Genomic DNA, 12,730 nt, shown 5'->3' on the forward strand with positions numbered 1-12,730 from the left:
ACTTTTCATATGCATCAAGTCATCATTACCGGTTTAGAAATTATATGCAGAAATGGAATCGCTCTCATAAATGATGACTGCTATCTTGAGAAGCTAATAAAAAATTGAAGACAAAGTAAATCTGTTTGCTATTATGTTAAATTGTAAAAACTATAATTTGATGACAGCTTGTGAAATGACAACAGTGAAGAAAGTCTTTCAGGCTTCCTTGCTAAAATCTGCAATGTGTATAATCTAGTGTAAATCCCAGGGTTCGACTACGGGGAGCTAAGGGGAGCTCGGCTCCCCTGAAAAGGACCTGGGCTCCCCTGAAAGCCTACTTTGAGACATTTAGGGGGAGCTCTAAAACACTTTCCATTTTTTGTGTCGCATATAGATTTTGATTTTCTGTACATTAAGGTTCCTGAAATAAATGATGATATTAAAAATGTGTCAATGTTGTGTGTTTATTCGCTCATTACATTACTATTTCCGAACACTATTTTCCGCTGTCTCCTGCTGTGACCATCCATGCGTGGCGGCGCTGCACTGAAATTACTACGTTTACGTCACCACTTGAACTTCTCACTGAGTTGGTATTTGAATGTTAGCTTAACTTCAAGTTCAAAACATACTTTATTCGTTTTTTGGAACACTCTGTGGATACTAATAAGAATGTCAAAAAGAAAGCAGCCAAACCTCAGTCAATTTGGATTTACAAAACAAACGAAGAGGAGTGATGACAGCGCACCAGCTACAACTAGCTTGCCGGTGTTACCGCCGCCGCTGCCGCTAAAAGTTGCTGCTAGTGACAGCACCAGCACCGAGGATAGCGAGACTTTGGCGCCAGAAACCACCGCTGCGACCTGCAGCGGACCAGGCGATCATGCAACACCTTTCAACTGGACAACAAAGCAATGGAGTGAGTGGAGAATCAGGAATACATGGCTCTACTCCAAAAATCAGAAGTTAGGATGTACAGTATGCATGGAGACAAAAATCCTGTTGCTCGCCGAAAGAGCAACGGGAGTACATCTGTCAGAGGAATGGATGAATGGAGAGGTCAGCAGCGAGTCACAGAATAACCTGCGGAAAAAGATTTACAAGCATCGGGACAGTTTGGCACACAAAAAAGCGGTTGAGATTTCGGAGATGAAGGAAAAGGATGTGCTCCCAAACAAGGTGCTTGAAGTAAATGCTAATTTAATGCAAGAAACAGCTACGTCTTTCAGATCTGCTTATATGGTGGCCAAGGAAAAAATGGCCTACAGAAAGCTCCCTGCTGTAATGTCCCTTCAAAAACTTAATGGTGCAAACGTGGGAAATGTGCACAAATCAGACCATGCTTGTGCTGAAATAATCAGACATATCGCCAGTGAAATGAGAGCTAAACTTGTTTCAAAAGTAAAAGAACTGGGATCACGAATCAGTATCACGATAGATGAGAGCACAGTTCATGGCCTGGCTTATATGATCATTTATGTGCAGTGTAACATGACAGGAACAGGGGAAGTGGATAATGTTTTTTTAGATATCGTTGAGCTTTCAGAAGGCATGGATGCCGAATCGATGTACAAAAGTTTGAGGAAAAGCTTGAGACAAGCGGGACTGGATGATGAGTTTCTGGGAAAAAATCTCATCTGCATTGCAACAGATGGAGCAGTGGTACTGACGGGCAGAGTCGGCGGACTCGTCACTAAACTCAAACAAGATTTCCCCAAAGTTCAGTCAATACACTGTCTAGCTCACCGACTTGAGTTAGCTGTCAAAGACTCACTTAAGGAAGTAGCTGGATGTAACCAATTTGAATTTTTTATCTCAAAACTTTACGCCCTCTATAACCAGTCATCAAAAAACACCCGTTTGCTCCAGGAGGCAGCTACAGGTTTGAACATGCAAATCCTAAAAATAGGTCAAATCTTTACAATTCGTTGGGTGGCTAGTAGTTTTCGCACTCTGAAGGCAGTATGGAACGATTATCCTGCACTAGCGCACCAATTCAGAACAGCCATGGAAGACACATTTCGCTGCGACACAGAGAGGCAGAAATTCAGGGGCCTGCACAAACTCCTTACAAACATCTTTAGTTGATGCAAGTTGCCACATTCAGCAGACCATTGACGTCTTGACAGCCATGAAAGCAAGTGGAGGAAAATCCACACAAAAAGCCGAACAACGCATATCGACTGGCCTGTTCAAAGATGTTGAGCTTTCAGAGAGCAGGCCGAAGATAAACCGTCTTCAGTTTAATCAGTCTATTATCAACAGCCTAAAGAAGAGACTGCCCGAACCGGACCTTGTCCAGATGCTGAAACCGCTGGATAAACGCTTTTGGCCACAGCAACATAGCGCCCGTATCCTATATGGGGAAACTGAAGTTCGAGCATTGGCAAAAACACTGGGAGAACCGGCCCGAGAGTTCCGGGACTTTAAATTGCAAAATAGAGCACCAGGGAAAACGCTTGTCAAACTTCAAACAGCAAGTCTGACCTACTTGCCGTCCTCAGCTGAGTGTGAGAGGGGATTTTCTGCCGTGAATTCTACTGACAGCAAGTATCGCAACAAGTTGCGTGAACAAAGCCTCTCCTCGCTTCTCTTCGTGGATCTGAATGGACCCCCTTTGGAGCAATTTGACCCTCTGCCTTTTGTATCATCTTGGATTAAAGCCTGTCACCGACCCTCAACATCCTGGGTTACAGGACGGAAAGCAAAGACAGAAAACCCCAGGCCTCTGTGGTCACTTCTGATTTAAGGTAAGAATCATGGAATTACTTACTTGGTCTGTGCGTTTGTGAGGATTGGCCCTAATCCTATTTAATATTGATGTATTTTTTTTATGATTGTTATGTGAGTTATTCTGTTTTCATCATGACTTGCATGATGTAGGCCTAAGCGCGGTTGATTCAGAACCGTGGACAGAGCTGTTTGCCCTAACACTGACAACACTGACTGACGCTTGCGTTTTGAAGTAAACGGTTTACTAAGTAAACAATAGGTTTACTGTAAACCTATTGTTTTAAATGCCCGAACATGCACCAAAAGCGTTAAAGTCAGTCAGGGAGGATCGGAAAATAGGGCTCCCCCGAAAGCCACTTTGTAATTCGAACCCTGGTAAATCCTCATTACGAAACAGGCAGTCCAGTTGTAGAAAGTAAATAAATAAATAAATAAAGTTGTTAAAATTTATTTTGAGACTATTTGAGATGCTATTTATTTTGTTGTTACTAGTTCATTGCCAAACCAGGCTCATTAGAAATACGTGCCTCTATATACATTTCTGCAACACCGTAATTACGTACCTTACTGCACGTTTCGCGGCAGTTTCAAGTGAAATGTCCAGAGAGTGGCGCTAAAACACACGTTCAATACGTGACCTTGGCACATTTTTATTACGCTGGTACAGGCACGTGTTGCTGTATTTTTATTATGCTGCTTGAGGTACATATTGCAGCTGTTCAAAATTCAAATATCCAGGGCGTGTCGCTAAAGGTTAATGCTCTGTGTTACTGGAAATATCCCCTACACCAAACCCAACCCTAAACCGAACCGATAGTGTTAACAAATGCAAAACTGATTGAAAAACGCAGTGTGATGCAGCCGTGCTGTTTTTACTTCCTCATTCAGATCTGAAGCTCATTGTAACATTTTTTTTTTAAAGTATTTATTACATTCAGTGTTCAAAGGTGCTCCACAACAATTAATTACCTCCTGCCTCATCCACAGTGGAGATGATCGTGAACCTCAAGAGAAACTGCTCCTGCGTTCCTCCGACTCACCATCATGAACAGTACTGTAACAACAGTGGAGTCATTCAAGTTCCTGGGCACCACCATCACTCAGGACCAGAGAGCTGTCAAAGGACACCAGAAACAAAACTGTAGACCTGCACCAGGCTGGGAAGACTGAATTTGCAATAGGTAAGCAGCTTGGTGTGAAGAAATCAACTGTGGGAGCAATTATTAGAAAATGGAAGACATACAAGACCACTGATAATCTCCCTCGATCTGGGGCTCCACACAAGATCTCACCCCGTGGGGTCAAAATGATCACAAGAACGGTGAGCAAAAATCCCAGAACCACACGGGGGGACCTAGTGAATGACCTGCAGAGAGCTGGGACCAAAGTAACAAAGGCTACCATCAGTAACACACTACGCCGCCAGGGACTCAAATCCTGCAGTGTCAGACGTGTCCCCCTGCTTAAGCCAGTACATGTCCAGGCCCGTCTGAAGTTTGCTAGTGAGCATTTGGATGATCCAGAAGAGGATTGGGAGAATGTCATATGGTCAGATGAAACCAAAATAGAACTTTTTGGTAAAAACTCTATTCGTCGTGTTTGGAGGAGAAAGAATGCTGAGTTGCATCCAAAGAACACCATACCTACTGTGAAGCATGGGGGTGGAAACATCATGCTTTGGGGCTGTTTTTCTGCAAAGGGACCAGGACGACTGATCTGTGTAAAGGAAAGAATGAATGGGGCCATGTATCATCAGATTTTGAGTGAAAACCTCCTTCCATCAGCAAGGGCATTGGAGATGAAACGTGGCTGGGTCTTTCAGCATGACAATGATCCCAAACACACCGCCTGGGTAACGAAGGAGTGGCTTCGTAAGAAGCATTTCAAGGTCCTGGAGTGGCCTAGCCAGTCTCCAGATCTCAACCCCATAGAAAATCTTTGGAGGGAGTTGAAAGTCCGTGTTGCCCAGCGACAGCCCCAAAACATCACTGCTCTAGAGGAGATCTGCATGGAGGAAAGGGCCAAAATACCAGCAACAGTGTGTGAAAACCTTGTGAAGACCTCTGGAGCAGACTTGAGACCAGACGGGATCTCTGGAGCGGACTTGTGAACAGACGGGACCTCTGGGGCGGACTTGTGAACAGACGTGACCTTTGGAGTGTAGTGTGCGGCCCACATACTGAGAATAGTGATCGCCATCACACTGGCAGACATGATGTGACTCGACTCTGGGTGGTCAGATGAGACGTGACTTGATGAGGCCGCCATCTTGCGAGAGGGGCACCGCTGTCGCCGCCATTAGTGCAATGCGATCCATTGCCGTCGTCATTGCTTGAGCGCGCTCCAGCGTGGCCGCCATTCCGCGCGCGGGTTGCGCAGCCGGCATTACTGAGATGTCGCGTTCCTCCTCCGCGACACCCACAGTAAAAGATGAGCCCACAGTCAATAAGGCAAAGTCCAAGAAGTGTGCAAGTGATGAAGTGTGCAAGTTTGATGAACAGGTCATTGAGACCATCACAAAAATTTTAATAATGATGCAGTTGTAGAATAGTGCTGGCTGATTGGTCACATGTCCCTGTTTGATCCTGCAAAGAATTCTGTCCGTGTCCATATCAAATGAATGTCGTGATGGATACTGGGAGATGTAGTCCGAGGTGTAATGCATGGGGAAAGACCGGGGCTTTTATAGTGCTGCATTGGTCAGTGTGACGCAATCAGCGTGATGGATACTGGGAGATGTAGTCCGAGGTGTAATGCAACAGTCAGTGTGTGATAAGGTGAGAGTGACATCTGGTGGTGAGCGGACCGCGGAACATCGACCAGATTCGTGACACATTGCCAACAAAGGGTATATAACAAAGTATTGAGATGAACTTTTGTTATTGACCAAATACTTATTTAAGTATAAGACCAAATACTTATATAATTTGCAAATAAATTCTTTAAAAATCAGACAATGTGATTTTCTGGATTTTTTTTTTCTCATTTTGTCTCTCATAGTTGAGGTATACCTATGATGAAAATTACAGGCCTCTCTCATCTTTTTAAGTGGAAGAACTTGCACAATTGGTGGCTGACCAAATACTTTTTTGCCCCACTGTATATTCAACCTGAACAATTCTAATAAAAATTCATTTTTGTATGTTGCTTCGGATAAAAGCGCCCCTTGTGTGTGTAAACATACTTGCTAATAAAGCTCTTTCTGACTTCTGACTTCTGAAATGCAAGCATGTTTTGTAACGTCAGTTCATAAATTTTTACTGTGTTATATGAGCTGACATTTTATGAAGAGAGCAACAGTGCACCTGTGTACATAGTGAAATGTGGATTTTGCCTATGATTTCCATAATTAAAGAGCTGCGTGGTTTATTACTGTTGACATGTGCAGGGAAGTTCACTTCCAGAACAAAAATTGACAGATAATGTACTGACCCCCTTGTCATCCAAGATGTTTGTGTCTTTCTTTCTTCAGTCGGTAAGAAATTATGTTTCTTGAGAAAAACAAATTTCAGGATTTCTCTCCATATAGTGGACTTCAATGGTGCCCACCAGAATGAACTTCCAAAATATAGTTTAAATGCGGCTTTAAATGGCTCTAATTTTCAAAACAATCGGACAATATATGTACTTTTTAACCTCAAATGCTGGTCTAAGTCTGCGTGAACTCTGTTTTTTTTTTTTTTTCAGGTTAATACGGTCATTACAGTTAGGGTTTTTAATATGACTGTCTGAATGACTGATTTAACAATTAAAGTTGTTATGTGAATTTAAAAAAAAAGTAAGTTAGGCTACTAATCTCACTTTCAGTGGGAATGACGCCTCTGGACTCGTGTCATTACATTGTGCTCATAGTCCTCAAAACACAACAGATACTGTACTAATGGAGACACAGTATATGTTCAAATTTTGTGACAATATTATGCTTAGTTTGGGATTCAGAAACATGCTGTTGGTTTCCAAGGTGAAAATGTGGAAAACAAACGATAAGAAAAGAAAAAATGTTGAAGTGTATTTTTTTCTGTGAAGCTGTTATGGAAATACTTCATTATGGAACATACAGACCCTCCAGTCTCTACCACATTCAAATTAACACACTTCCTGCTGACGTGAAAGAGGAAGAAAAATGAAAAAGCCTTTTGTTTTAGACTAATAAACAAATGATGTGATGCAAAAGGACGGAAGAGAGCAGGTATAATAATCACATACTGTAGTTTCAAGCTACAGACAGAAACACACAACCGCTAAAGTAAAAACAACTTATATGTTCAACTAGAATTAGACTTTTGAGATATTTTGTTTTTATTTGCACGGTGCATTTTTGCTCCTGTTAAAATTGATTTTTAATTATCACTGAAGTCATTTTTTTTACACTAAAATTAATCTGTGTTATATTTACGTTTTTCAGTGTGTATCTTCCACAGAAATGGACCAAATTCTATATTTCATTCTTCTTCTCATTGGTGAGTGTGTTTGTGGTTTTATTTATGGTTTCTAGATTTTTATTAGGTTTGATCCTGTTATGAAAAGTGTTGAAGCAAAGCCTCTCTTTCACAGCTCTCTGCTCCATATCTGAATGTGTTCAGCGTCAGTATCACTTTATAAATGACAAAAAGAACTGGACTGAAGCTCAGAGATACTGCAGAGAGAAATACACAGATCTGGCCACCACTGACAACATGAACGACATGAATGAGCTGAAGAAGAGTATGGATGTTAAAGGTGATCAGTTTGTCTGGATTGGGCTGCAGAAGACGGGGCGTGATCAATGGCAGTGGTCTTCAGGTGAACCTGTGGTCTATCTGGACTGGCACTATTCACAACCAGAAGGCAGAGATTATTGTGCTATGATGAGAGGTGGACAATGGCATGATTTTCCATGTAGTGCAACCAATCCTTTCATCTGCAGTAACAGTAAGTACAAACACCTATGGTGCATGTTAACCAAAAAGAGCATGAGAAATAATGAATACAATTTATATAATATAATACTAGCTCTAAATGCAAGATCTATGAAAGCCCTAAACTGCAAAATGGGGGGAAAAATCAGCATGGGGGGGGGGATATAGTGATTTAGATCTTTCCACAGCCTAAGTGGCCGTTCACATGTCGCGCCTAAAAACGCGTGTAAAACGCTAGGTGCGCCGCTTTCTCCTTTTTTCCAAAGCGCTTGCGTTCCAGTGGCGTCTGTGTTGCTAAGCAACCATGACCTGCGCTCTCAATGAAGACTCGGAGAAGTTTCAGCAACAGATAGGGGTGAGACGAGACACTTATCCCACGAGACGAGACGAGACACGAGACTGGGTTCACGAGAACGAGACGAGACGAGATTTTGAAACTTTTCTTAAGAAATCCTCAATGATGAAATGTATAGGGAAAATAGCCTTTTATGCCAAAAATGGAAAAAAAAAATGTAGGTGCATTTTGAACTTTATGAAAATAAACTTCCATTTTAATGAATTATATGTAGTAAAAACAACAACAACAACAACATCATTTAAACAAGAGCTTACGATTCTGGATAAAGGGAGAATCTCAGTTGTTTTTAATAAATTGGAGACCATGATTCTCTCACGATTCTGGAGAAAAAAGATGAGAAAACTAAACCAATAACACAATTTACTAGTGGTTCTGACAAAGTATTCATTGCTTAAGTCTTTTAAAAACATATATTCATTTAAACAAAATCAAAACAAAGTCAGTGCCTCACTTCATTAAGCCTGCATCCCAATGTGCAGACTATCCATCCTAAATTCTGTGTAATAGTGGTAATTATCAATACTATTTAGGGCAGATATGGTGGGTATGCACATTGGGACACAGGGTAAGACTTTGACTATTGAAATCTCCTGAATAAATGATTTAATGACATACTTTTTTTTTTTTAAGCGGGCAGTTGTCGCCACCTCCTGGCAGAAGAGGATAAGTGTTATAATACATACAAGTTTTAAGATACATTCGTTTTGATCGCTACTGTAGACAATGTGTTTATACCCAAACTATGAATTTTTATCCCAGTACTTCTGTTATCTAAATGTCTGTAACACAGAAATAATGATTATAATGTGGTTGAAAAGACTGTTTGTGTTGCTCTTTCTGGGTTCACATTTACCCCGACCCTCTGATTCATTAACATGGGCAGCGACAAAACCTGCTTCTCACGCTCCACTGACACTCGCGATGTGAAACAGTCCTAATAGACAGAGCTGAATCGATGTCATTCAGGAGTAAGATTGTGTGGGTGTTTGAATCGAGATTTCTATCTTTTAAGGATTAATCGTGCAGCTCTAATGTAAACACTGCAAAATGTTTTATGAGGATATTGTCACATCCCTAGCAAAAGACAAACAGATTTCCAGCACTTTTTTTTCCAAGAGCTACACAAGTGAGAAAAAAAAGATGACTAGCTAACGCTAGCATGCGGTACAAAACTCGGCCATCAAGTGTCACTGTCAGTATACATGAAACCTCTTTAAACCTTAGAAAATGCAATTACACAGACTCCAAAATGACCAACAGTGTCCAGAGTGTCAGAAATGGCAGGACAACCACATGCCCCTACAGTGGCAGACGTCTCACCTGTTAGGATCCATCAACCTTACTTGACACCACAATCATAAAGATGGGGCGTAGACCTGAGAAAAGATGGGGAATCATCTTTAAATGCATGATTTCACGTACAGTTCACATTGACATCCTCATCAGTATGGACACAGATTCCTTCTTGATGACTTTACGGTCACTTATTTCAAGATGTGCAGACCAACTTCAAAGGAGGAGAAAGGGAACTAAAAGTGTTATTCAGTGCCTTCACCCTGAGTTCCAAGTCCAACTCACTAACCAACAGATGAGATTTATCTTCAATCCACCCAGTGCACCCCATTTCGGTGGTTTTGGGAAGAAGTACTGAGAACTGTCTGCATTGAGATAGAGGACATCCTCATCTCCAAACCCAGTGGCTACACCTCTTTGGACATTGCCGATCCAGATCCAGTGACTCCTAACATCTTGCTGATGGGGTGGCGAAATGCCTCATTACCACAAGTGGTATATCAGGACTCTAAACTCATAAGCATAAACTGAGGAAACGACGTATTGCAGATGATCAAACGCTGGCTTCTGAGATGCATCTGCTATCAGGGATATTAGGTAATACATTAGCTAACATGAGCTAATGAAATTGTGGTACATAGTGTTACCATACAAATGTATAGGCCTACAGATTAGCTACATTTATTTGCATCATTGCATGTATCACTATATTATTAACCCTTTGAGCGGTACGGTCCCACATATGGGATTCTATTTTCTGTGCCCCTGGGAGTACGGTCCCACATATGGGATTTCGAACGTTCGGTGACGTCACGCAACTGCCAAATTCAAACTGTGTTTTCGGGCGTTGTCTGGCGCTGAGCCAGAGAGAGATGCGCGCTGCGCTTGTCATATAATCACAATTGAGCAGTGTTTTCAACGACTTAACGTTTATTTTAGGTTTCAGGAATTTAAATACACATAATTACTAGTAAAACAATACATTTAGAGTTTGTAAAATGCACACGGATGTCTATGGAAGCAGCAATAACAATCCATTCAAGTATAATTTGCCGACGTGTTTAATTTATATCAGATACACATAATGTAAGTAATGATATAATTCACTCCATTCCTTTCCCACTTCACCAGCTACTTACTTGCATGTATTTCGGGAGAAACTGGTGAATTTACGTGCTGTAAATCCGGCTGACAGGACTCTCTGAACGGCAGCGCGAACAAACATGGCGGCGCCCATCACACGTCATAGATCACGATCCAGATCATTTATAAAGGTTTTAAAACGGCAAAATACACTCACTTACACGTATTCGTGAACCGGAATATCAGATAGTTGAAAACATGGTAAGCAAGTGTGTGAATATTTTGAATAAAAAAGGAAAAACGAAATAAAAGCGATACGTCTGTCATACAGCGCTATAGTGGCTGCGGTGTCAATCATGACGCGTCGCCATGGAAACAATAAAGTGAACGTTCTAAAATAACGGTCGCCTAAAAAAAACTCACTCTGGGGGGTCAGATAGAATATTTTAAACTCACCAGTGAAAGGGTTAACATTTTTCTAAAATCAAGTTCAAATATGTTAAATTTTTGACAAGCAACTGTTTTTTTTCCGTTATTACCACCGCATCAGAGGCATTACTTGCATCACAATTCCATTTTCATGAACTTACAGATTAAACAGTTTTCTGTCGCTATGTGGGCGCTAAGTTTTTTCTGCTATTTTTCCAAAATATATTATAAAAGATTCAGCACTTTGCACAAGCTATTTGGCAGAGACTCGACAACAAGTGCTAGACTTTTCACGGAGCGTGAAAAAAAGCTAAACGATTATCGGACACGATGACGCAATGAAATAAAACAACACATTCCTATGGATACTCCCACATAGACCGTAAACACCCATGCACCGAAAAAGCGAATGTTTTTTTCCCACCAAGTCCAACAAATCTTTTCAGTTTCACAAAGCAAAACATGGGCCGTCAAACAAGATTTGAACATTATATCACGTGGCCACAACAACTGCTGTTGCACAAAAAGGACAGAGAGGTGCCACTGTTTTGAAAACCAGTGTAAACAAGCACAGAAGAGGAGCATTCTGACAGAGATGATTATGTGTTCTTGTTGTCATTTTATCTGAGAACAGATACGCTGCACGATACGCTGCCTCAGGAACACACTGGAGACACGGAGAAACATTAAACAGACTTTAATAAACAAACACAAGGGATAATCCACGAAAGAGGCTTAGCAGACACACAAACACAACAAGTAGACCCGACAGTGACAAAGTGCAAAGACAGGAACTTAAATACACAGGATAATTGGAAACACAGGTGCAAGGGTTTGATTCATAATCAAACTAAATGTGAACAGGAACTTGAACAAATACGGAAAACAGGAACTGAAACAGTGGCAAAACAACACAAAACAGGTCCATAGTCTTGACATATCGCCCCCTCTCAGAGACGTCCACTCGCTGTAAATAACAGAGGAAGGCATAGACAGAACCTTGGGAGGAGGACGGACATCTGGGAGGAGGATGACGAACAGAGTCCTGGGTGGAGGCGATGGAGGGAGGAGCCAGGGAGACGACACGAAAGAGCAGGGCAGACCAGATGGAGGGAGGAGCTCGAGGTGGAGACAGAGAGCCAATGAGCCAGTGTGACGAGGATGATCCGGAGGGCCGAGGTGGAACATATGGCTTTGAAGACCAAGACGGAGGCGTGGACCCAGGAGACCGCGGTGGAGCTGGAGCAACAGAGGACCAAGGTGGAGCCAGAAGGATGGAGGAGCCTGATGAAGCCAGAGGAGTGGAGTCCCGTGGCATAGGATGGATAACGACAGCCCAAGGCTGAGCTGGAAGGACGAGGGAGCCCGGTGGAGCCAGTGGACTGTGGACTGCTGGATTTTTTCCCACCACCATGTCCCTCTGGGGGCTCCATAGGGGACTCTGTATAATCATAACAGTGTAGGGGCAAAATTAAAACAAGCTAAAATCGCTAATGGGCTGATCTAGGAAATAACTTCAAAATTTCTCAGGATCCTTTAGATCAAAGTTAAAATTAATTAAAATTATTTGGTCACTGTAACGACCCAACTTATAGGGACCAACATAAAAGGAAGTCGAAAACAAATTGTGATGCAGGGCAAAAAAAAAAAAAAAAGTTTATTGACGGAAAAAAATTATTTATTTATCTTTTATTTTACTGTCTCTTTCTCTCTCTCTCTCTCTCTCTCTCTCTCTCTCTCTGAGTGCATGCTGGGAGTGAGTGGGCGGAGTTAGCGTGAGTGTGTGGAAGAGAACGCTATTGCATCGAGTGTGTTTTTCTACCTTTTTTCCTGTCTTTTGCTGTTTGTTTGTATTTACTTTTGCTAGGTTAGCATCTTGTTAAGTGATTTTGACGTGCTGACTGGAAGCGCTGTCGATCAGCGTGAGCTGGTCGGCATGGCAGCGTCTCAAAGT

At 41.9% G+C, this 12,730-nt stretch overlaps 1 protein-coding gene and 1 pseudogene across 1 annotated transcript; both read left to right on the plus strand.

The window, feature by feature from the left end:
- The first annotated feature begins 6,127 nt into the window (after window positions 1-6,127).
- On the plus strand, window positions 6,128-12,436 carry LOC127161054 (C-type lectin domain family 17, member A-like). Its single transcript, XM_051103694.1, has 4 exons — window positions 6,128-6,190; window positions 7,121-7,175; window positions 7,270-7,626; window positions 8,602-12,436. Exons 1-4 carry the CDS (start codon window positions 6,164-6,166, stop codon window positions 8,661-8,663), a joined length of 501 nt encoding a protein of 166 aa, XP_050959651.1. The 5' UTR covers window positions 6,128-6,163; the 3' UTR covers window positions 8,664-12,436.
- Window positions 6,850-12,730, plus strand: part of LOC127161053 (C-type mannose receptor 2-like) — a 22,240-nt pseudogene continuing 16,359 nt past the window's right edge.

The sequence above is a fragment of the Labeo rohita genome, unplaced genomic scaffold, assembly GCF_022985175.1.
Source record: "Labeo rohita strain BAU-BD-2019 unplaced genomic scaffold, IGBB_LRoh.1.0 scaffold_538, whole genome shotgun sequence".
In the NCBI taxonomy this organism is placed as follows: domain Eukaryota; kingdom Metazoa; phylum Chordata; class Actinopteri; order Cypriniformes; family Cyprinidae; genus Labeo; species Labeo rohita.